Below are 22,329 nucleotides of genomic sequence, written 5' to 3' on the forward strand. Positions count from 1 at the left end.
GTGTTAACAGCTGAGACATAAAAAAAACATTTAAATTGATCAATATTACAAAACACATGTGAATTCTGGGGTATTTATTAAAAAATACACTTGTAAAGTATGGCCAGAGCTTGTCAAAATTTAAACACGAAGATGTACCAACTCAGTAACTATGTTTTTTTGGCTTATATGAATGACTGATTTTGTTGTTTATTTCCAGTGGTATGTACCAATTATTTCTTGGAATATATGCAAAAATATTAACAGGAATTTAAAATCTCCTTAATAATATACACGATTTTAGAGTGTAGTCCGAACTATACCTGTGAAGGTTCTATTTCACTCGCTCATTTCTAAAAGTATTGTACCCTTTTAAAGCCTTATAAAACACTAACAATTATTTTTAAAGAAATAAAAAATATTAAAGTTTTGTATATTTAATAAAATATAACTAAGTTATAAACTATGATGTTTTGTATATAATTCTTATAAAAAAAAAAATTCGCGAACACTTTAAAATGTCCGACTTTTCCCCAACTTACCCTACATTACAGTTGAAATTCATTAAAATGAGAACGTTAGCACCATTAAAACGAGCCTATACTATATTTAAAATTAATGTATCTATAATCATCTAGAAAAAGTAATAAAAGACCATTGTTCTACTTTACATGGTAATTTTTTCCACTACAGACCACCTACATAATAATCTACGAAATAAAATAAATAGTTCTTTATATGTTATAAATCTTTGAGTACAATCAAATTATCGCTTTTGACAAGGACGTTACAATGCTATTAAGACTATTTATATTTACTATAATTACTGTTTTATTTTGTGAGAATGAAGCCGCGAAGATATTGGCCGTTTTCCCCATGCCTTCAATTAGTCATCAAGTCACCTTCAGGCCGCTGACGCATGAGCTAGCCAGGCGAGGACACGAAGTGACAGTCATCACGACCGACCCCGCCTTCGCTAAAGGAGAAGCGCCGAAGAACTTAAGAGAAATTGACGTCCATGACGCAGCATACAATCTATGGAAGAAGAGTCTCGGATCCTTCGCGACAGGGAAAATAGAAGACCAGACAAACATGTCGCTTCAATTGTTTTCAAGCATTTTCGAATCGGAACTACAAACACCTCAAGTTCAAGAACTGATCAAGAATAGAAATGAGACCTTTGATTTATTGATATTGGAACTGTGTGTGACATTAACTCTGGGTTTTACTCATATATTCAAAGCACCAGTGATCTTGGCTAGTTCTTTAGGTGGGGTACCTCACACTTACAATATTTTTGGGTCTCCTTCTCATCCAATTATTTATTCCACGTTAACAACGTTTAAAATTAATAACAAGACTGTGTTTGATAAGTTAATTGATTTATTCTTATACATATACGGATTTTACACGTTTAGGAATTTGGAATTATTTAATAATGCCATATTAAAGAAATATTTAGGAAATGATACACCGACATTGACAGAGTTATCTGATAATATACATATGATATTTTTGAACGTGCATCCTATTTGGGATGACAATCGTCCCGTTCCCCCTAATGTGGTATACATTGGCGGGATTCATCTAAAACCTCCAAAGGAATTGCCTGAGGTAATTTTTCAGAAATATTAATTATTGTATTAAATAACAGACTCCGCTATTAAATTGATTTAAAAAAAAATAGATATCTTCAGTTCTGAAAAGCTTCTTTTCATTCCGTTACTTATGACATTATATCTAGCTTGTTGATTATTTACCTTCGATGCATAATATATTTAAACAAGTAAGGGAAAGTGCTACCCAATAATTGAATACAAAACTATTTCAACAAAAAATAAAAATCTCACTCAATGTGCTACCAATTCTGGAAACCAAACCTTCACGGACAACATTTAATGTACGCTGCTAGATTAAGCAGGCGTCTGAACAAAATAAGAAAAACCACATGATACATTTTTAATTTTTTTTCAGGATCTCAAATCTTACCTCGATTCTTCGAAATATGGAGTCATCTTCTTCAGCTTAGGCACAAATGTAAGGTCTTCAAGTCTACCACAAGAGATACTTCAGACCATACTGAAGGTATTCTCCGAATTGCCATACGATATCCTGTGGAAGTGGGATGAAGATGAGATGCTTGACAAACCTAAAAACGTGAGAACAAAAAAATGGCTACCGCAACCTGATTTGCTAAGTAAGTACACTTCATTGAAGAAATGTTTCTTTAGCTTAGAAGAAAGAAAAGGGACTGTTGTTACGCGTAGTTTCGTTATAGAAGCAATATCAGAAAACTTTGAGGTGTTGCCAAAACTATTTAAAGTAATGGAAAATTAAGTATTTTTTGAAAGTTTTGTAAAATTAGGCGGCGTTTTTAGAGACACCCGATATAACTAAGAAAAACCAATTACAAATATTTTGTACAATTCTATATCCGATGTAAAATCTCCTTCGTTACAGGACATCCAAAGGTAAAACTCTTCATAACTCAAGGAGGTATCCAATCAACGGACGAAGCCATCACAGCCGGAGTTCCATTGCTCGGTATACCGATGATGGCAGACCAGTGGTTCAACGTGGAGCGATATGTCCAACTCAAAATAGGCGTGAGACTGGATTTAAATGATATTACCCAAGATACTTTAAAGAATGCTATTAATACTGTGATAGAAGACGGAAGGTTGGTATCTTAACATTAATGATAGAAAATTAATGTTATGTCTTATTTCTACAGAATTAAACGATTCGGCATTAAAGTTGATGGAAACTAATCACTATTATTTTACATTACATCAAATCTTGTGATTTCGGGAGTGAAGTCCTCCCCACAGTGCTTCCTCGATGGCCTTCGTCCAACGAGGTCTAAAAAATATTTCTACCATAGGCAGCGACTCTGCTGTACTCCTGGCATTGCCGACTTTCATGGGTGGTGACCATTTATCATTAGGTGGGCCGTTAGTTAAACTGATAATAGTTATACTATGCATAAAACAAAAATCCTTTTTGAATTAAAACAAGACAAGAAATCGAGACGAGAGAATTTTTCGTCTTTGTCCATCCGGGTCAACTGATGACAATTTATTTTTTATGATAGTAAACCTTTATTATTAAAAGCTTAATAGTAATGACACCACAAGTTTTGAATCTTAGCTTGTATCTTACGAGTCTTCTCTATTTTGATATTCTTGATTCCAGTTACCGTCGAAATATTGAGAAACTCCGTGATGTGGTTCACGACCAGCGTCAGGGCCCTTTGGAATTAGCGGTGTGGTGGACAGAGCATGTATTGAGACATGGCGGGGCGCGACACCTCAGGTCTCCGGCCGCCAACATGTCTTGGACGCAGTACTACGAGATACAGCTGCTCTCAATATTGCTCGCTGGATTAATAATAGTTGTATCGTCAGTAATATTTATTTTGCGTCGGTGTGTCAGAATTTTTAAGATATCAATTAAAACTAAAACGTCATAAATGTGATATTCTTTCAAAACATTATTATTAATAATTTATTATGTTTACGTGAATTTAAGACATTAAAATTAAACTATTTTTCGAATTTTATCGCGGTTTTAATATTTTAGTTTTCTCTCGACGTTTCAAAGGTTTCGTTTGCAGTATCGTAGTCACGGACGGGGCTGATGTGTTCGTCATCCGCAGAGTCAAAGTTACAATATTTCCTTACATTTTACGATTATACAACTTTTTAAATTTTAGCTGTTGGTAATCCGATCTACGCAGCATGAGCTCACAGTGTCTTGAAGTCTGAATTATAATTGTAAAAGAATGAAAATTTTAAAATAGTGTTATATATAAACCTCAATAATATACAATAATAACATGATTTAATGCATAATGCATGCACACACACTCACAAACTATATACTATAATGAACGAAACTAAAAAGCAAAGTACAAGATTTGTTTCATTTCAAGGCGCAGATGTCTTGCATCGCGGTATAATGAAATTCTAATGTCACGCCTCTGAAGCGTACGTGCTTAGAGTTAATAAGAATGTCCCGAAGTCACTCGGCATCGCAATCCTCGGTAGCTTTTATGCGAGTGTGATGTAAACGAGGTGAATAGAGGGATGCAGAGGGTCCTGGCGGGTATCAAAAATCTAATAAGGGGAATATTGATTCAAAATTACAACTTAAACTGATATATTCCAATATGGCCAACGGCGACTCTGTTGTCCGTATTGGAAAAGTTACAAATTAGAAAATGCCTTTAAGCATAATTAAATACCTTTAAGCATTGACGTATATTCTATAGACACAAACGTCAATGTAAACTATTTGTTCAAAATCTAAACTAAAATGACAACCAAAACGTTGTAACCTTTTTATTCACTTGAACAACAATAATTTTACTTATTTGACTAATATTTTTTATTCACATCCAGGTTTACACTTAAACTCGAGTTCTTATATTATGAGCGCCACTCCGTACGCAACCACAAGCTGTCAATATTGACCATACTAAAGTCAGTTTGAATGGATTGCAGTTCAATTCAGTTGAATACAGTGAATGTCCGGAACGCCAAATGTAGTACGTAGTACATATATATCGATGCCTTTAAGGTACCTACTTGCCGTTATAGCAGGTGCTTACCCTTCGGTTTTTGAACGTTAGTTCTACTCCCAATAACGCTATGGCTTCTTTTTAAATGCCCAATAATTACATTGGTTACAATATTCTTCACTCAAACACAACAGGATGCATGCTTGGCAGTAGAAACCGGCATCGTCGTGATACTTACCTGGTATTTGCTGGTGATAGGATATATTTTATATCCGCCCGGATAGCGACCACCGTACATAAGGTGTTGACACCCGCCATAGTGGCCCACGTAAGTCTGTCGCGTTCCGGGATCAGCCTGTGTATATCCGGTTCCAACAGGCCGGCATTATTGTCTCGTCTACTGAGAGGTAGTCGTCTCTCATCAGTCGACATTATCTTGGACCCCACTCCAATTACCATAAGGTATAGTGGGGTCTGCGGCGGTGGAAGCGGCGATAGCCTAGTTGGGTGTGGAACGGACTGCCGAGACGAATGTCCGCAGGTTCAAATCCCAAGGGCACACACCTCTGACTTTTCCAAAAAAATCATGTGTGTATTCTTTGTGAATTTATCGTTCGCTTTAACGGTGAAGGAAAACATCGTGAGGAAACCTGCACATCTGAGAAGTTCTCTATAGGAATTTCGAAGGTGTGTGAAGTCGACCAATCCGCACTAGGCCAGCGTGGTGGACTAAGGCCTAATCCCTCTCAGTAGTAGAGGAGGCCCGTGCAGCGGTGGGCAAGTATATAATACAGGGCTGATATTATTATTATAGTGGGGACACTTCACTGTGCACGTATAAAAAACAAAACACTTATAAGTAAATAAAATGGTAGCTGTCGTAAACAATCCATTGATACAAATAATTAGGATTTAGTAGTTTTCCTAATTTTAGTATTACCTTCATAATCAATAAAAACACCAGAAAATTTTGCTACAAAGATCGGAAATGGGTATTGCAAAATACATGTAATAGTGAGGTAAATCATGTCTCTACGTTTGCACAAATATAGACTCTATCCACTCAAACTAGAAACTAAATTAAATTATCAACACCAGAACTGATAACTGCCACTGCATCTATCACTATCACACTTCAAACATATTGGGTTGTTAGAAAGGGATGACATAATATTTTTATAACTAGAGCTGCGAACGCGAATCTGTTTATATATACGCGAGGCGAGGACGAAAACTAAACGATTGCAACGTGCAGTTACTGATTTGTGATAGTATTAAGTATTTATACGGTATATAATTTAAAATGTGTAGTCTTTCAACCCTATTGTTTTTAGTCGGTCTTGTGTTATTGCAAGTAGATTCCGCGCGGATTCTCTGTGTGTTTCCATTTCCAGCAGTAAGCCACCAGAATGTCTTCCATACGTACAACAAAGAACATCTCAGACGAGGACATGAGCTGGTCGTCATCTCTCCAAACCCAATGAAGGATCGTGCTCCGGGAAACATCACAGAAATCGACATCAGTCATACCTACAAAATGCTGTTGAACCTCAAAATGGACGGAGTATTTGTTCCTAAAAGAGGAGTTATCACTACCATGGACAGTCTCACGTCAGTAGAATCATATTCTCAGTTGATAAACATGATGACTGAACAATTCAATCCTCCAGAAGTTAAGAAATTGATCGCGTATAGACATAAAGAGAAATTTGATTTAATAGTAGTGGAAGCACTCCCTTACATGCAAACGATTTACGCCCATCTTTTCAATGCCCCACTGATCTTATTCTCTTCATTACATGGTGTTCCAGACCATTTTGAAGTCATGGGTGCTGTCAGCCGTCATCCTACTTTCTACCCTTATGTATACAGACATAAGCATAGTAATTTAAATTTCTTCGATAAAATACAAGCCGTTTATGACGAATTTAAGCTTCTACGAAGGAACTGGGCTATGGACGATATAGAAACCGAACATTTACAAAGGATTTTTGGTAAAGATGCCTTACCTATTCAAGAATTGAAGAATCGTGCTGAGCTGCTGTTTTTGACTGGACATGCGATTATAGGGAATAACAGACCGGTCCCACCCAACGTTATTTATTTGGGTAGCGGTATACATTTGAAGCCGGTCAAGCCGCTGCCAGAGGTTTGTTTTTTAATCATTTAATATTTATAATTTATAAATAATGATAATATCGGCTCTGCGTTATATATTGTTATAACTATTTTATTGCGGTTTTCGTATTAAAATTTTCTCCCATATATATTTAAGGTAAACATTCATTAATTCTTCAAATATTTCAAAAGATCTGTTGACATGGTTCTCAATTAAAGACTTTTAAAACTATATTTACCTTAAAAACACTGTGACTTCAAGACGTTGTGAGCTTATTCTCCGTAGATCAGACCACCAACAGCTACAATTTTAAAAGTTGTAAAATTGTAAAATGTAGGTAGATATTGTAACTTTGACTTTACGGATGAACAACACCTCAGTGCCCCCAATGACTATGAAGGCTGCAAAGTCTTCGAAACGTTAGGAGAAAACTAAAACATTAAAACCGCGTTAAAATCCAAAAATAGTTAAATTTTAATGTCTAACATTCGCGTAAACATAAGAAATCATTATATTTACCTACTTTTTAGGACTGAATTAGTACCTATTCGTACTCCTTGTACCCAAAAACTAAAAAAAGTCATGATAACCATTTTTGAATGCTGTTACGGGCTTCACATTTAGATTTTTGTAAATTTGGATCTATCATTGGCAAGTAACATTTATATAAGATGATTGCTCGTAGCTCCGAAAAAGTTTTTCCGGGACAAAGTTTTTCAGAATAAAAGTCCCGCTATATATTTTCCCAGAATAGACTATGTTTTTCCCAGGGTCTCAAACTATTACTGTAACAAATTATACCGAAATCCGAAATGGGTTTGTTTTTAATTTAGCGCGATCTGACTGGCAGACTAATGCGGCAGGGGGGACTGAGTAGCATTCCTCATGATTTGAGACTTGACTGACGAGGGATAGTCATCTCTTGTCAATTTTGGACCCCACTCAGTGGTAAGTGTACCATCAGGTGCAATGGGATCACTTTAGGTATTTAATGTGCGAAGTAAGAACCACAATGTTGTTGCAATTGAAATTTATCATAATATTGCTATTATTTATAAACAGCTGCCTTCTATCATGAACCCTAATCCAATCTAAGTTGACCCAAATCCTGACCGTTATTATTTATAAACAGGTGCCTTTCATCATGAGCCCTAAACCGGCCCAAACCTTGAACGTAGATATAACGTCTTCACAGGATTTGCAAGCATATTTGGACGATTCGAAGCGTGGCGTCGTGTACGTCAGCCTTGGAACAAACGTGCCAACATCCCTGATGGATGAGGATCTTCTGAATGCATTCCTGACTGCCTTCGCGAGGTTACCGTACGACGTTCTGTGGAAATTGGACGAGAATAACATCCCCGCCGAGAAGCTGTCAAAGAACATAAAGATTGGCAAATGGTTCCCGCAGAGAGATATGTTAAGTAAGTGGGATTTTGTTAAGCGCCACTCAGACGTTATTTCACCAGATATACTCTTTAATATTACTGTTTCTTTTGAATCTGATATTTTTTCTAATATTGAAATAGTTGACAACATCTTTGCGAAGTCTTGGTTGCTTAAGGCTTGACTTCGTTTACATAAAAGTATAACCTTATTTGTATAAGAATGCGAATTGATAATGAAATTAGCTAAATGACTGGCGTTTATTAAACATACGGAGACTTTGGATAAATCACAATAATATGCAGCTAGTACTTACTCGGACTACTAGAGGGTCGTAGCTGTAATGCGTATGCGGTACGGCTATAGCGACGAGGTCTCGTGTTCGAATCCTGGGTCGGGCAAAGTGATATTACGTTTTCCTGGTCAATATCAGCTCGGAGTCTAGAAATATGCACAGTAAATGACAATATACACCCGACTACATAGGACCTAAAGTAGCTGGCGAAACATGTATTACACGTCTACCTACCCCTGAAAAGGGAAAAAGGATGATTCTGCTAAGTATGTAACATTGTAAATCGTATATCTAGTCATCTCGTAGGGCACACACTGTACCTAGTCGGTGCAATAAAATGATGGATCTTAACAACTGATTTATATAAAACAATAGTTAAAAACAATTACACTGATCTTCTTTAACCTTAATAATTAGATGTGAGTGCTTACAGCTATAGAGCAAGTGAAGGTGTGACGTATTAAAAAATAACATGTAGAATATTGAAAAACGCCTGTTACAATTTTAGTGTATTTGCTCACAGACAATTAATTGCGGTTACATTTTTGTAAGGAACTTCCGAAATAGTATGTAAATACAGTTGCCGTGTTTGATTTGATTATTAATATAGATTCTTTGTTTAAGTATAAAATCTTAAGATTTGTGTTTTGTGCAGTGCATCCAAACATCAAAGCATTCGTGACGCAAGGCGGTGCTCAGTCGACCGACGAGGCATTTAACGCCAAGGTACCGTTGGTCGGCATTCCCATGCTGGGAGATCAGTGGTACAACACCAACAAATACGTAGAACTAAGGGTTGGAGTAAAAATGGATTCATTCACCATGAATGCTGATGATTTGTACAATGGAATCATGAGGGCTGTCAATGATCCCAGGTAATTCAATTTTATTTACCGTCGAATTCTTGGTCTGTCAGCTTGTAGGGATTCTTGACTAAGTTCCTGAATCCAATTCTCAGGTGGAAGAACAGTGTGCGTCTGTTTCTCCAAGGAAAGATTGAATTCGGCAGATGAACGCTCGTAAAAACTAACACAACTTTCTGTTACTGTTTATAATCATGCTAAAATCTTTATTTAATAGATTTTAAAATAAGTTGATATCAGCTAAGGAAATATTTTAAGAAAATTATTTCCAAACCAAAAAAATACTGAAAAAATTGTAACCATTGTAATTACTGGACATAATAAGACTTAACATCGCATGTCTCAGGATGGCGAGCGCAGTGGAATACCAAACAATACTTTGTAATTCAAGGTGTTGGATGGTGATTCTATTGTTTATGTGCGGTCGTATTGCTTACCCTCACGCGAACGGCTAGCTCATGTCGTCATTTATAGAAATGATAAAAATAAATTTTCTGACTGATCTACATATCGACAGATAAAAGGCTAATTAACTCTATAGATTTATATGATATTAAATGATACTCTATAGAATTAGTGCATGAATCTTTTGGATCTGATCAAAATTTTTCGATAACAACATTTAGTTCTTAAGCCTTACCACGAACAAAGCTCTTGATATTTACCCAAATCTGATAAATACAAATCTATTTATTCCTTGTCGTATTTTTGCCATGGTCGAAATTCGGCTAGGAGAAGGTTATTTATTGTAATATAACTGTAAGCGGCTTGGGTATGAAATACTCTCTAATTGTCTGTACCTGCGGCGGCGTCGTGTGATGGGTCGGCCACTTCCCTAGAATATGGTTGAGGAGGCCGATGGCTGGCACATGCGTCATACTCGAGAACGGGTGCTGCTTGTGTGGACTGTTCTGCCCATTTCGCTTACATTTCTAATTTCTAATTGCTAGAGGTACTGGGAGGAAATAATTATAAGGATAATAGAGAAATTTCATGATTCCTGAGAGGGTTGTGCAGTCATATAAAAAATTAAATTAATTTATTCCTTATTTCACGAGCCTATAAATGAACTGCTCTAAACTTATTTTGTTTTTTTCTTCTTACTTTATCATGTACTGTAGTCTTTACCCTAAACTGATTGAAAAAAGCAACACCAGAGTTTCTTGCCCGTTCTTCTCTGGTGAAAACTGCTTTCCGAACTGTTGGTAGAGTTAATATTGACGGAATCTAAATAATGTTTAACATTTTACAGATTCAAATAAATCATTTCATTTCATTTCATTTCATATGCAAGACAAATATCTCACACAATAACCGTTTAGTTTCAGAGAAAACCTCGCCAAGCTCAGAGATGTACTATATGATAGCCCACAAACAGCCCTGGAGAAAGCCGTGTGGTGGACAGAGTTCGTCCTACGTCACAAGGGAGCCAAACATCTCAGATCTCCTGGCGCTAATAAGATCTACACAGAGTATTTTATGATCGACTTCATTTTTTATTTGGGAGTAATGGCTGTGATTGCAGTGGTTATAGTTTTTGCTCTGCTTCGGTTGATTGTGAAGAGATTAAAAATAATAGGGAAGGAAAAGAAACAATGACGATGAATGGTAGTAAATATTAGATTAATTAGTCGCTGCATATTATGTTTGTATATAGTAGTTGTAGCTGTGTAAATAATTAAATCTAAGTGATACTTAAAAAACGTATATTGTGTGTCTCTTTTTATATATCGAAAGTGCAATTTTCCTAATTAAAACATGACTCATGAAGTCCATGAAGGGCCCGATATAACCGACCGTGTAGTTCTTCGCTCACATTTCCCTGCGCACTCTGATACCCAATACCAGAGATTATTTGTATCTATTATTAATGTATTCATTTATTTATACACTTATGACATACCAGCTTTTGCTCGCGGTTTAACCCGCGTGGAGTTTTCCGGGATAAAAGTCCCGCTATATATTTTTCCGGGATAGAAAATAGCCTATAACCTTTCCAGGGTCTCAAACTATGTTCATATCAAATTTTATCGAAATCAGTTGAGTAGTTTTTTAAGTTTATCGCGTTCGATCAGGCAGACAGATGTGGCTGATGTCTTTGTTTTATAATATATAGTTAGCAAATTATTACTAGAAGACCGGGAGGCGTAGCTTAGCTGCAATTATAACGTAGGATTATATCCTCTTTGGTTTAAAATGGCCAGCTCGCGCTGACCATTGCGTCGTCGATATATTTGTTTTGGCTGTCATTAATTAATTGTTGGATCGGACGGACGTTCACAATCTTTTCGCTAGCTAATTTTGGTGTTCTGATTATTTGTTAATTTGATTCAAATTATTCTCTTTTGTAAATGAGTACAGTTTTTGTTATAAGTAATAATTACTATTTTAGGTTTATGTTAATTTTTCTAATAAATAAATGTAAAAACCCTAAATATATATATATATATATATTGTTTTTTTTTGAGAGGGCCAATTCCGTTATAAATAATTGTTGCATAACTTTAACCTTTAACACAGCGCAGGCATTGGAAGCTCTCAAAACTATTACATTTTCCCCGTTTTTGCAATTTTTTTTATTATTGCTCCGCTCTCATTGGTCATACCGTAGTGTCATATTATGATAAAATTACACTAAATCATTATAAATTGTAGCCTATGTGTTATTCTGATGTATAAACGAATATCACTGTAAAGTTAAAGAGGAACAAATATACATATACACACATCCATCCTCACAAACTTTTGCATTTATAATATTAGGAAAGACTAGCTAAATTCACGGTGTCGGTTATTCACGACAGTGTGCGCGCCTAATTCTCTTTGGTGCGCAACGTAAAAATTTACTGTCATCATTTTTTCAGTAAGTTCATAGAATAAAAATATCTCAGTTCAAATACTAGGCAATGTTTGTATCGTATGTGATCGATTTACTTTCCATGTTACCTAGAATATAATTAAATATTAAACATCAATGCTAGCTTTATTTATGTCACATATTTTGCAATTTTAATTATTTTGTTGACAGAAACATAATTTTACAAGCTGATTTTACAATCATAATAATAATAACAGTCCTGTTTTATTTTGTTCTTGTCAATAAAGGCTGATATTTCAATCGTCTGTTATTTATTCATCGGATAAATTATAACCTGACCAAATATAAGTGAGATAATTAAATATCTTCATTCATATAACTGTCTTTTTTTTTCTCGTTGATTTTTATTCAACTTGTATACAATGATTAGTGAGCCCCGTAATCATTTTTCCACAGACAGCATTTGATACATAATTACCCTATTTTGACTGCCTCGATGGCGCAGTTGTAATGTACACGGTACAAGTACGACTACCGCGCTGAGGTCCTGAGTTCGAATCCCGGGTCGGGCCAAAAATAAATGTGACTAGGTTTTTCCATCTTAAAAATTACTCAGTCGCAGCTCGAAGTCAGGAAGTTGGCGGTATGATAACCCGTGCCTCGGAAAATACGTAAAGCCGTATATCCTGCACCCGATTTGATCATATCGGATTGCCTTCTCACCGGACTATGAATGAATAAATGAATGAATGAATGAAACACTTTATTGTATACACCAAATATAGAAAAATGAATATGTCAGAGTGAAAAATATTTACTTGGTTATTTTTTTTACATGACCGGTAAGGTATCACCGGTGTATATTTATTTTCCAGACAGTTACTCAATTATTGAAACACTTCTTTACTTCATTAACAATTTACTGCATAGTAACACTAGCGAAATACACAATGTGCTCGGTTCGAGCGTCCAAACAAGACTGCTGATGACTTCTAGAAGAATCTTACAAAACTGAGCTCTCGCCGTTCGGCCGGTCCTTATATTGACACCGGTCGACCTCCCTCCTATTCCAATACTTCCTCGATGTAATGATAGATGGCGCCAGTATCGCTCCGGAAATTCACCAGTGCTGTGGCGACAAATATAATTATTATATCATTTAAAAAAGTGCACCAATAGGCGGTCTTATCGGTAAAAAGCGATCTCTTCCAGACAACCTGGTATATAAAGAGACTTATATTTATGGTAAACTAAAGAAGGGATGTGTAACATATTCAGCATGAAAAATTAATAATAATCCAACTAAAAACGATCCTAAACTAAGATAAACTAAATATATGTAAATTATACTCATACATAAACTATACTTACATATTACAAAATAAATTATTAAATGAATATATAAAAATACACACAACAGGTTATTACGCAGAAACTGAAGCATGATAGTGAATTTTCATTCTTTGCTTGAACAAGTTTAGAGATGGAGCTTGCTTTTATAGGTGAGGGTAACAGCCTAAACAGCATAGGAGCTGTCAAAGAATGCGCTGCTATGGTAGGAAGTCTTAAGCTTCAGGTTCTCTGACGACCTTAAAGTGTGTGAGTCATGAAGGAAATGAAAGTAATCTAAGATAGTGAGGCGAGGTAGGATTAAACAAAATATAATTTAAGAGAGAAAGTATGTGAGTATTCCGACGAAGACGAATGGGAAATTCGGAAATGTGATCATATTTGCGCAAGCTAAATATAAATCGTAAAAGTTCTGAGGACGCTCAAGTTTAGTCTAAGTAAGTCTAAGTAACAAGCGTCCACATAGTCTAAGACAGAAAGCAGCAGAGACTGTGCTAGCGCAACTTTAGTAGCAGTGGGAAGAAATATGAGAGTGAATTAACAAAAAGTGCACACGTGGTTTGCACATACTTGTGCACTATAAAATCTCTTGCATACCTGGCTGATCTTTGAGATTGGCAGCCGTGGCAGAAATTCGTTCAGAAATTCATTCAGAAATTGGAATGAAACAAGGAAAACACGAACTTATTCCCAAAACCGAAAGTTGCTTTAATTATCTACATTATATTAGTCATAATACGGATATCGGGATTTGTTGCATTACGTAAGTAGATAGAGCAGGTGTATATTTAGTATTCATTTAGATAAAAAAATTAAAGTCATGGTATAAGGCATCGTTTACCTTTATAGTATGTAACGTTACCAATTATACTTACATATATACTCTTACTTCTTATAAAAAAAAGCGGCGATAGCCTAGTTGGTTGTGGAACGGACTGCCGAGACGAATGTCCGCAGGTTCAAATCCCAAGGGCACACACCTCTGACTTTTCTAAAAAAAAAATCATGTGTGTATTCTTTGTGAATTTATCGTTCGCTTTAACGGTGAAGGAAAACATCGTGAGGAAACCTGCACATCTGAGAAGTTCTCTATAGGAATTTCGAAGGTGTGTGAAGTCTACCAATCCGCACTAGGCCAGCGTGGTGGACTAAGGCCTAACCCCTCTTAGTAGTAGAGGAGGCCCGTGCTCAGCAGTGGGCAAGTATATAATACAGGGCTGATATTATTATTATTATTATATATACTCTTACGTTACTATTGTCTTTCTAAATAGTCTGTGGTTATAATGTGAATGATTTACGCCCTCGCAATTAGAACTACCAATCAGCATCATCATTGCTTTGAATTGTCATTGTTCTGAGGTCCGAATGGCGCCTGCATAAGCAAGCGTGCAACGCGACCCGCCGCCTTTTTAGCCATTATCTTTGGCCGTGGCACTACATATTGTCACACACATCGTCGTTCCCGCTAGGGTTCTTCTCCAAGGTATTTCTTCCACGGCGTGCTTTCTACGACGCTGCACTTCATCGGGCATTTCATCGGTGCACTGTCACGGTGCCTACAAGGTGGGCCGTAGCAGACGGCCGGGAGAGCTGCCTCCCGACCACGTCCAGCTGCGCACCACCATCGTCGGGTGTGCTGACCCCGACCGGCTGACGGCGAGCTGCCGCCAGAGCCGACCACGTGCACACCACGAGCGTCGCGGGAGCTGACCCCGACCACGTTCACACCCTGCTCACCCACGTGACCGTCCAAATGCCCGGCGAGCTGCCGCCGGAGCCAGCCACGTGCAGCATCTACGTGCCGTTCGCCTGAATCGGAGATTCCCAGGCCAGTGACTCGTGTTGCATAACACCAGAAACCAGTACCGAGTAACGCGGAGGTGTAAGAATAAAGCTCATTCCACGTAATAACCCTGGGTTTTAATTGTCTCTTTTCTACCTATCTGCGGGCAGGCCTCAACCGCCGCAAGTATTATATTATTTTTATTATAAACTAGTTGACCCGACAGATGTTGTCCTGTCCTAACTATGGATTTGCAGTGTGCATTCTGTCAATCGCTAAAATTAACTTGTCTTAAATTATCTTACGTTCCGCTCAACTTCCTCAATTTTTCTTTCATAAGATCCTTCTCCTGACAATAACAAACAACAAAAAAAAGTGATGTCGGTCCAGCCGTTCACGCATGATGTCGTGACCAAGGGAAATAGGGATTCATTTTTAAACTAAAGCTACTGCTAAATTCCATATTATACTTTAAGTTTTTATTTCATCCTCAACATCTGGATGAATGGCGTTCCTCAACAGTAGGATTTGCTAAAAGTTTTTCCTCGTGCAACGTCGCTGTGGAACCTATTGCTTGCTGTATTGCCATACATTATAGCATTTTTCAATCTCATAGGAGTAGACGATCCTATGGATTGCCTCTTTCCCCAATTCTGGCACATTTATTTTTACGTTTATCAGTCTCTTCACGCGTGCTAGCCCGTTCGCTTTTGAACTATCTTTTACAAAGAATAGCACATATCTGACATTCAAAAGTTCTGTTGACTCCCACTGACTCTCCATCCACATTCGCCTTACATATCTTCTTAGTCTTCTATCATCTATTCTCTCCAAAGGCCCAAACTACCTTAGCATATCCTTCTTAATTTTAGTCCGAACATCGTCTATTAAAGTATTTTTCACTTTATCATAAACATTTTCGAGTATATATGTATTTCTAAATCGATTAATTAAGGGGCCTTCAAGAAAAAATGGTTTTTTTTTTACTTCAAAGATCAGTTTAGTTTAAATTATTTGCATCCTCTTGGATAGCGACCACCATACACAACGTGCAAAACCCATCATAGTGGCTTATATAAGTTTTTCATGTTCCGATCAGACTGTGATATTCGGTTGCTAACAGGCCGTTTTAATTGTGTCGACTGGCGAGGGATATTCATCTCTCGTCAGTCAATACTATATAAACCTCACTTCGCCCACCCTCTGTTGTAATGAGGTAGACTTTGTCATATCCATATATAAGAAGGCCAGCGTCGCATCTATATTATTTATTTTCGTATTGTTTGGGTGGCAGTTATTGCTTATCATCAGTTCGCCCACTTCCTTGTTCCCCACCCCGTTTATGAACAATACTGTACGTGTTTATGGGTTATGAATTCTCCTGATCCTGGGTTCAAATCCCAGAGCTGGCCACACTTAGGACTTTCTTTCGGGATCGAGTCCTCCAAAGGGACAATATTATCTTCAGTTATTTTTTTCTGTCTGTGGCTTTAGTTCTATACCTCAACTTCGGGTTACTATGTGCAAATGTGAATAGAACTTTATCATTACACTGCATAATTATGATTTTTGCAATGTCATTATAAAGGTCTAATATATCTGAATTATTTGTAATTAGGCAAGATAATAAATTGGTTATGACTCAAGCGTATTACCCAAAATATTTTTATAAGTCATGTTTTATCATTGCGTGATTATCGAGTGTACATTAAATGGCATTAGGGCAGGTTTACACGATCATTTACTCTATATAAAAAGTATACAAGGTGGTAACTATAGTTATACCATATACCATGTATACCAACCGATCATGTTGTGTTTGCCTGTTTAATATTACTATTTTTTTTTCTTTTCTCGACTGAAAATTATGATTGTAAATGTAGGCGAATGCACGCTGTACGCCGTTATTTAAGTATGAATTTATGTTCTCTTTTATTTCCTATCTTTAGTTTATTTTATGCCGCTACAGGTTTCATCGATTGGATTTTATCTTATCCCATGTTAACGGTGATGTGCATGCATTAGCTTATATAACTATTGTGACTATGTACAAGAAAGACTTGGATTTTTTTTTTACAAAAAAAGATGTGCTGAACTCTTAATGACAAAAAAGAAAGCCCGGAGCTTCTTTCTGTCTTTCTTCTTCGGGTAGTCATCACTTAGGTAGTTACTGAAAGGCTGGTAGGTTAGCTAGGTTAGGACTCATGTCCTCGCCGGTGAGGATCGCAACGCGTCATCCTTCTATTTCCCCCTACCTGCCAGCCCGAGCTGGTAACTTCGGTTTGTACCTTGTTTTATAAAATTTATCCCTAATTTAAAATGTCCATAGTTATATAAATAATTTTAATAGTTGTTTAGAAATAATAATAATTATTCCTATGTTTTGTTTTGACGTATCATAAGTGCAACTTTGTTCGCCTACGTGATACATAAAGTAATTTATTTTATTTTTATTTATACTAGTTATTGCGCTCGGCGCTCTACAAAAATAGAGACAATAGATATATAGTCTCCTGGTGCCTAGTAATATACAACCTTCACTTTCCTTCAAACATAACAGATCTGGTACAATAATGTTTAAAGAAATAGACACTACGATGTTCAACCTAGCTGGACTCTATGCGAGTGACCTACCATCTGATGCCCGAATATAATAAATTTTACCAAATTGCATCTTAAATCTAGCACAGGAAGATCTATTATAATGCGCTCAAAATTCAACAAGAATCTTAAGAGATGAAATGACTATCAAATAAAAGTAAATAATACTTGAATTATGACATCTGGTATTCTAATGCGGGTTAAATTAACATTTGTATCAAGATAACTTGGATTTGCGCCCACAAGGTAATCTCTTCCACTGGGTAATCTCATATTTTTTTCAGCCAAACTTAATCCTTTTTTCAATGAACGATTTATTTTTTATATTATTTACTCCTTTATCATTGCAAAAATAAACCAAATAATATTTTTCAAAATGATTACTTATACCGGCAAAACCGTTTGTATATTAGCTAGCCCTTTTAGGAATATGCTTTATATATATAATTGTACGCCTCGGTTAAGTCAAGATTTATTTCATAGTTTCATTACTTGTAATCACGATGGAGATAATGAACTAATAAATATTTGCTTAAGGCACTGCCACTTATACTGCGACTATAAATATACGATTATTAATCGCAGAAAGCGTAGATAGCTACTTACGTTGCAATTTATTTGAGAATTTCATGAAAAGCAGTTTAGTAAAAAAGCAAACAGCTGCAATTTATAATAATTCCAACTAGTAGTATTTCTGATGGAAGTTGGTTAGCTGCTCACAAATACATCAATTGCAGGGGCATAGTTAATTAACCTGTCAATTAAAAGTTGCACTCCATTTTTGTTTTTCCTACAAAAAAGTCATCGTAAACACCGACTTTGTATTCAAGCCTTGTTTTACCATGAATGGACGACGATGACACATCGTCAAGTAATAATATTGCGTGTTTACCTTCCTTTAGATTAAAAACAGGCTGATTAAGCATGACTGATAAACAGACATAGAGCATTATAATCAAATATAAGTGAGCATTAATATATAGCGAATCACGACATACTAAAAAGAGCTCGAAAACAGATAAAGTCTTCAGTAGAGTACTGTTTACCGAGAAAATGATACTGTTGTTTCTATTATTTTTGTGTTCCGCGGGTGACTCCGCAAGGATTTTGGGGGTGTTCCCAATACCTTCGATAAGTCACCAAGTGGTGTTCCGAGAATTGACTCTGGAACTGGCGAAGCGAGGACATGAGCTGGTGGTTATAACACCAAACCCAGCGTTACCGAAAGACAGACCGAAGGATAACATTACAGAAATATATGCAAGCAGCTCTTATGATCTTCTCGAGAGTTTTCATGAATTTGCTGAAAATAATATGAAACGAGGTGTAATTAGTGATTTTGATGAATTGGCGACTGAAGAATCAGTTCAATCAATTCTCTTTTTAGTCACAGAGATATTTAACAACGAAGAAGTAAATCAACTACTACACGACAAAACACAGAAGTTCGATCTAGTAATAGCTGAGGCATTATCAAACGTCCATTATGTATTTTCGAAGATCTTTGACGCTCCATTAATAGCATTCTCTTCATTTTACGGATTTCAAGAGATATATGAGATCGTTGGTACAGTGTCTAGACATCCAATTCTGTATCCTAACAAAATGAGGAACAAATTTAGAAATCTTTCATTTTTGGATAAAGTTAGAGAAGTTTATAATGAAATACACGTTTACAATGTGTATGCAAAACTGGATGATATGGAAAATGAATGGTTAAGAAATAAGTTTGGGAAAGACGCTCCTAAAGTGGAAGAACTTAAAGATCTTGTTTCAATGGTGTTTTTGAATACCTTCCCTATATACGATAACAATCGACCTGCCCCTCCTAACCTAATTTATTTAGGAGCATTGCATTTAAAACCAGTGAAAGAACTTCCTACGGTAAGTTAATTTAAATATTATAAGTGAGTTGATACACAATTTAATACTGTCATAATTTTGGTGACCTTCGAAGAATTAGTTAGTGGTAGGATATATTTTATATCCGCCTCATAGCCACCACCATACACAAGGTGTTATATATGTATGTAAGTGTGCCAAGTTCCGATATCAACCTGCAGTTATCCGGTTGAAACAAACTGGCATAATTGTGTCGATTGCCGAAGATCTCTCGATAGTCGACATTATATTGGACCCAAATCCACTTACCATCAGGTGCAGTGAGGTCACTTCACCTTCCCCATAAAAAACACATAAGCTCGGTACCGTGAGATTCTGTTGTTTAGGTTATTATATATTGTTTTGTGAATAGATTACTTCTAAAGCCTTGACATCAAGCAAGCCCAAGATCATTCAAAATAAGCCAAATTATGCTTGAAAATGTTTTTTTCTTTGAACCTTTAATCGAGAGGGCAAAACATCATGATCAGTAGCCCTCATGTTTAGAGTAATTAGTTAATGACTCTGTCCACAAATACTATAGAAGTTGTAATATAACACTTACTTGCATCAGGACCTGAAGCGATTTATGGATAACTCAAAACGTGGCGTGGTGTACGTCAGTTTAGGAACAAACGTACAACCCTCAATGATGGATAAGGATTTGATGCATGCATTCTTGAACTCCTTCAGACGGATACCTTATGATATTTTGTGGAAATTTGACGGAGACAATCTTGAAAATGTTCCCGATAATGTGAGGATACAGAAGTGGTTCCCGCAGAGGGATTTATTGGGTATGTCAGTGTATTATAATGTGCCTTATTTAATATTATTTTAGCATGAATATATTAATAATCTTGTAGAAATATTATATTTTTATTATAAACACAATATTTTTGATACTTATCTAATAATATCTTTTTTACAAGATAATCCATTGTCCCTGAGTATTATACTTTGCAATTCAAGGTGTTGCATGGTGTTTCTACTGTTAATAGGCGTTCGTATCGCTTACCATCACGCAATAAAAAATACATCTTCACAATTTCATTATACCTATAGTTCCATGAGCAAGAAAGGCTCATTCATGCAAAATTACCTTAATTATAAATTTTGTTTTTATCAATTCCAGCACATCCAAATGTAAAAGTATTCGTCACACAAGGCGGCATCCAGTCCACTGATGAGGCTATAGACGCCGGAGTGCCTCTTGTCGGCATACCGTTCATAGCGGACCAGTGGTATAACGTGAATAAATACGTGGAGCTTGGCATCGGGGTCCAGCTGGATGCACTCACTTTAACTGCTGATGATATTGTGAAGGGAGTGAACACTGTTGCTGGTGATCATAGGTTGGTTATTGTATTGAGTTTGGAATATAACCAGGCGATATTGACTATCATAGGTATAGATTCCTACAAATATATAAAAAGAGTAAATAAAATTAAAGTTATATTCTGAAATCTTATAGAAAGGCTTCATTTCCTTTTTTCTCGAATATTTTTCTATTATATCGAGAAGAATATCGAAGCCCGATTGTTTTGGCCAAAGCTTAGTCATGGTCAAAAGTAGTACGGTACTGCTCAAATAGAACGATCAGAGAAAAATATTAAGATAGTTACTAGTATAGCTGTTATGCGTAGTAACTCTAAATTTCTTAACTAAAAATTTGCTTATTCTCTGGAATCAGGTTCAAAGAGAACATGAAGAAAGTGAAGTCGATTATGTATGACACGCCGCAGTCGCCGCTCGAGCGCGCCGTGTGGTGGACGGAGTACGTGTTGCGACACAAAGGCGCGCAACACCTCAAGCCACCCGCCGCCAACATGTCCTACGCTGAATACTTCATGCTCGACTTCGTATTAACCCTTCTAGGAGGATTCATTCTAGCTTTAACTATTGTAGTGTCTATTTTATATTATATAATATTTTATAAATTTAGTACTTCAAAAGTAAAAGTAAGTTGATTTAAACTGTTGGTTTGAATTTATTTCACAACAATGGCAGGGTATTATTATTATTATTTGCTCTGAAGTGTTAAATCAGCTGTGACGTTGTCAATTAAATACAGCATCTTATGGTCTTCGTTATTTAATGAACAGATATAATCATAATATCAGCTCTGTATTATATACTGCCCCACTGCTGGGCACGGGCCTCCTCTACTACTGGGAGGGATTAGGCCTTAGTCCACCACACTGGCCTAGCAGTTCGGTAGACTCACACATCCCCAAAATTCCTATAGACAACGTCTCAGGTATGCAGGATTCCTCACGATGTTATCTTTCACCGTTAAAGCAAGCGATAATTCACAAAGAATACACACATAATTTTAGAAAAGTCAAAGGTGTATGTATGTATGCCCTTGGGATTTGAACTTGCGGACATTCATATCGGTAGTCCATTTCACACCCAACTAGGCTATTGCCACTTGTGCGACAGATATAAAGGACTTCCTAATCGATATCTTAAGTCCCAACATGGGACGGATTTTGAGAACTGAGTTTCATTTATAGAACAGGACCAACTCTGCGAATAATACGGAAAGACCATGTCCTGGTTAAACATACAGGCTACTTTTTAACCTGGTTATTTACTCCTATGGAAAATAATGGGATGTTTTATATGATTTCGAAATAGATGGCGCTGGCATCGTGAAGGTTCTATGAATCACTAGTGTTTTAGGGATCTTTGTAGCGCGAAAGGCTTTTCACTAAATTATTTAT

General features: G+C 36.5%; 3 protein-coding genes across 3 annotated transcripts; all 3 read left to right on the forward strand.

Moving 5' to 3' along the window:
• The first annotated feature begins 696 nt into the window (after nucleotides 1–696).
• On the forward strand, nucleotides 697–3,451 carry LOC115450305 (UDP-glucosyltransferase 2). Its single transcript, XM_030178304.2, has 4 exons — nucleotides 697–1,593; nucleotides 1,954–2,176; nucleotides 2,440–2,659; nucleotides 3,175–3,451. Exons 1-4 carry the CDS (start codon nucleotides 772–774, stop codon nucleotides 3,449–3,451), a joined length of 1,542 nt encoding a protein of 513 aa, XP_030034164.1. The 5' UTR covers nucleotides 697–771.
• Nucleotides 3,452–5,715: 2,264 nt separating this feature from the next.
• On the forward strand, nucleotides 5,716–11,138 carry LOC115450300 (UDP-glucosyltransferase 2). Its single transcript, XM_030178300.2, has 4 exons — nucleotides 5,716–6,650; nucleotides 7,816–8,044; nucleotides 8,957–9,176; nucleotides 10,487–11,138. The coding sequence occupies exons 1-4, from the start codon at nucleotides 5,805–5,807 to the stop codon at nucleotides 10,761–10,763; spliced, it is 1,572 nt and encodes a 523-aa protein (XP_030034160.1). The 5' UTR covers nucleotides 5,716–5,804; the 3' UTR covers nucleotides 10,764–11,138.
• A 7,530-nt stretch (nucleotides 11,139–18,668) lies between these two features.
• Nucleotides 18,669–21,576, forward strand: LOC115450301 (UDP-glucosyltransferase 2). The gene is made up of 4 exons (XM_030178301.2): nucleotides 18,669–19,603; nucleotides 20,175–20,397; nucleotides 20,736–20,955; nucleotides 21,294–21,576. The coding sequence occupies exons 1-4, from the start codon at nucleotides 18,773–18,775 to the stop codon at nucleotides 21,568–21,570; spliced, it is 1,551 nt and encodes a 516-aa protein (XP_030034161.2). The 5' UTR covers nucleotides 18,669–18,772; the 3' UTR covers nucleotides 21,571–21,576.
• Nucleotides 21,577–22,329: the final 753 nt, after the last annotated feature.

Source organism: Manduca sexta, chromosome 5 (assembly GCF_014839805.1).
Source record: "Manduca sexta isolate Smith_Timp_Sample1 chromosome 5, JHU_Msex_v1.0, whole genome shotgun sequence".
NCBI lineage: Eukaryota > Metazoa > Arthropoda > Insecta > Lepidoptera > Sphingidae > Manduca > Manduca sexta.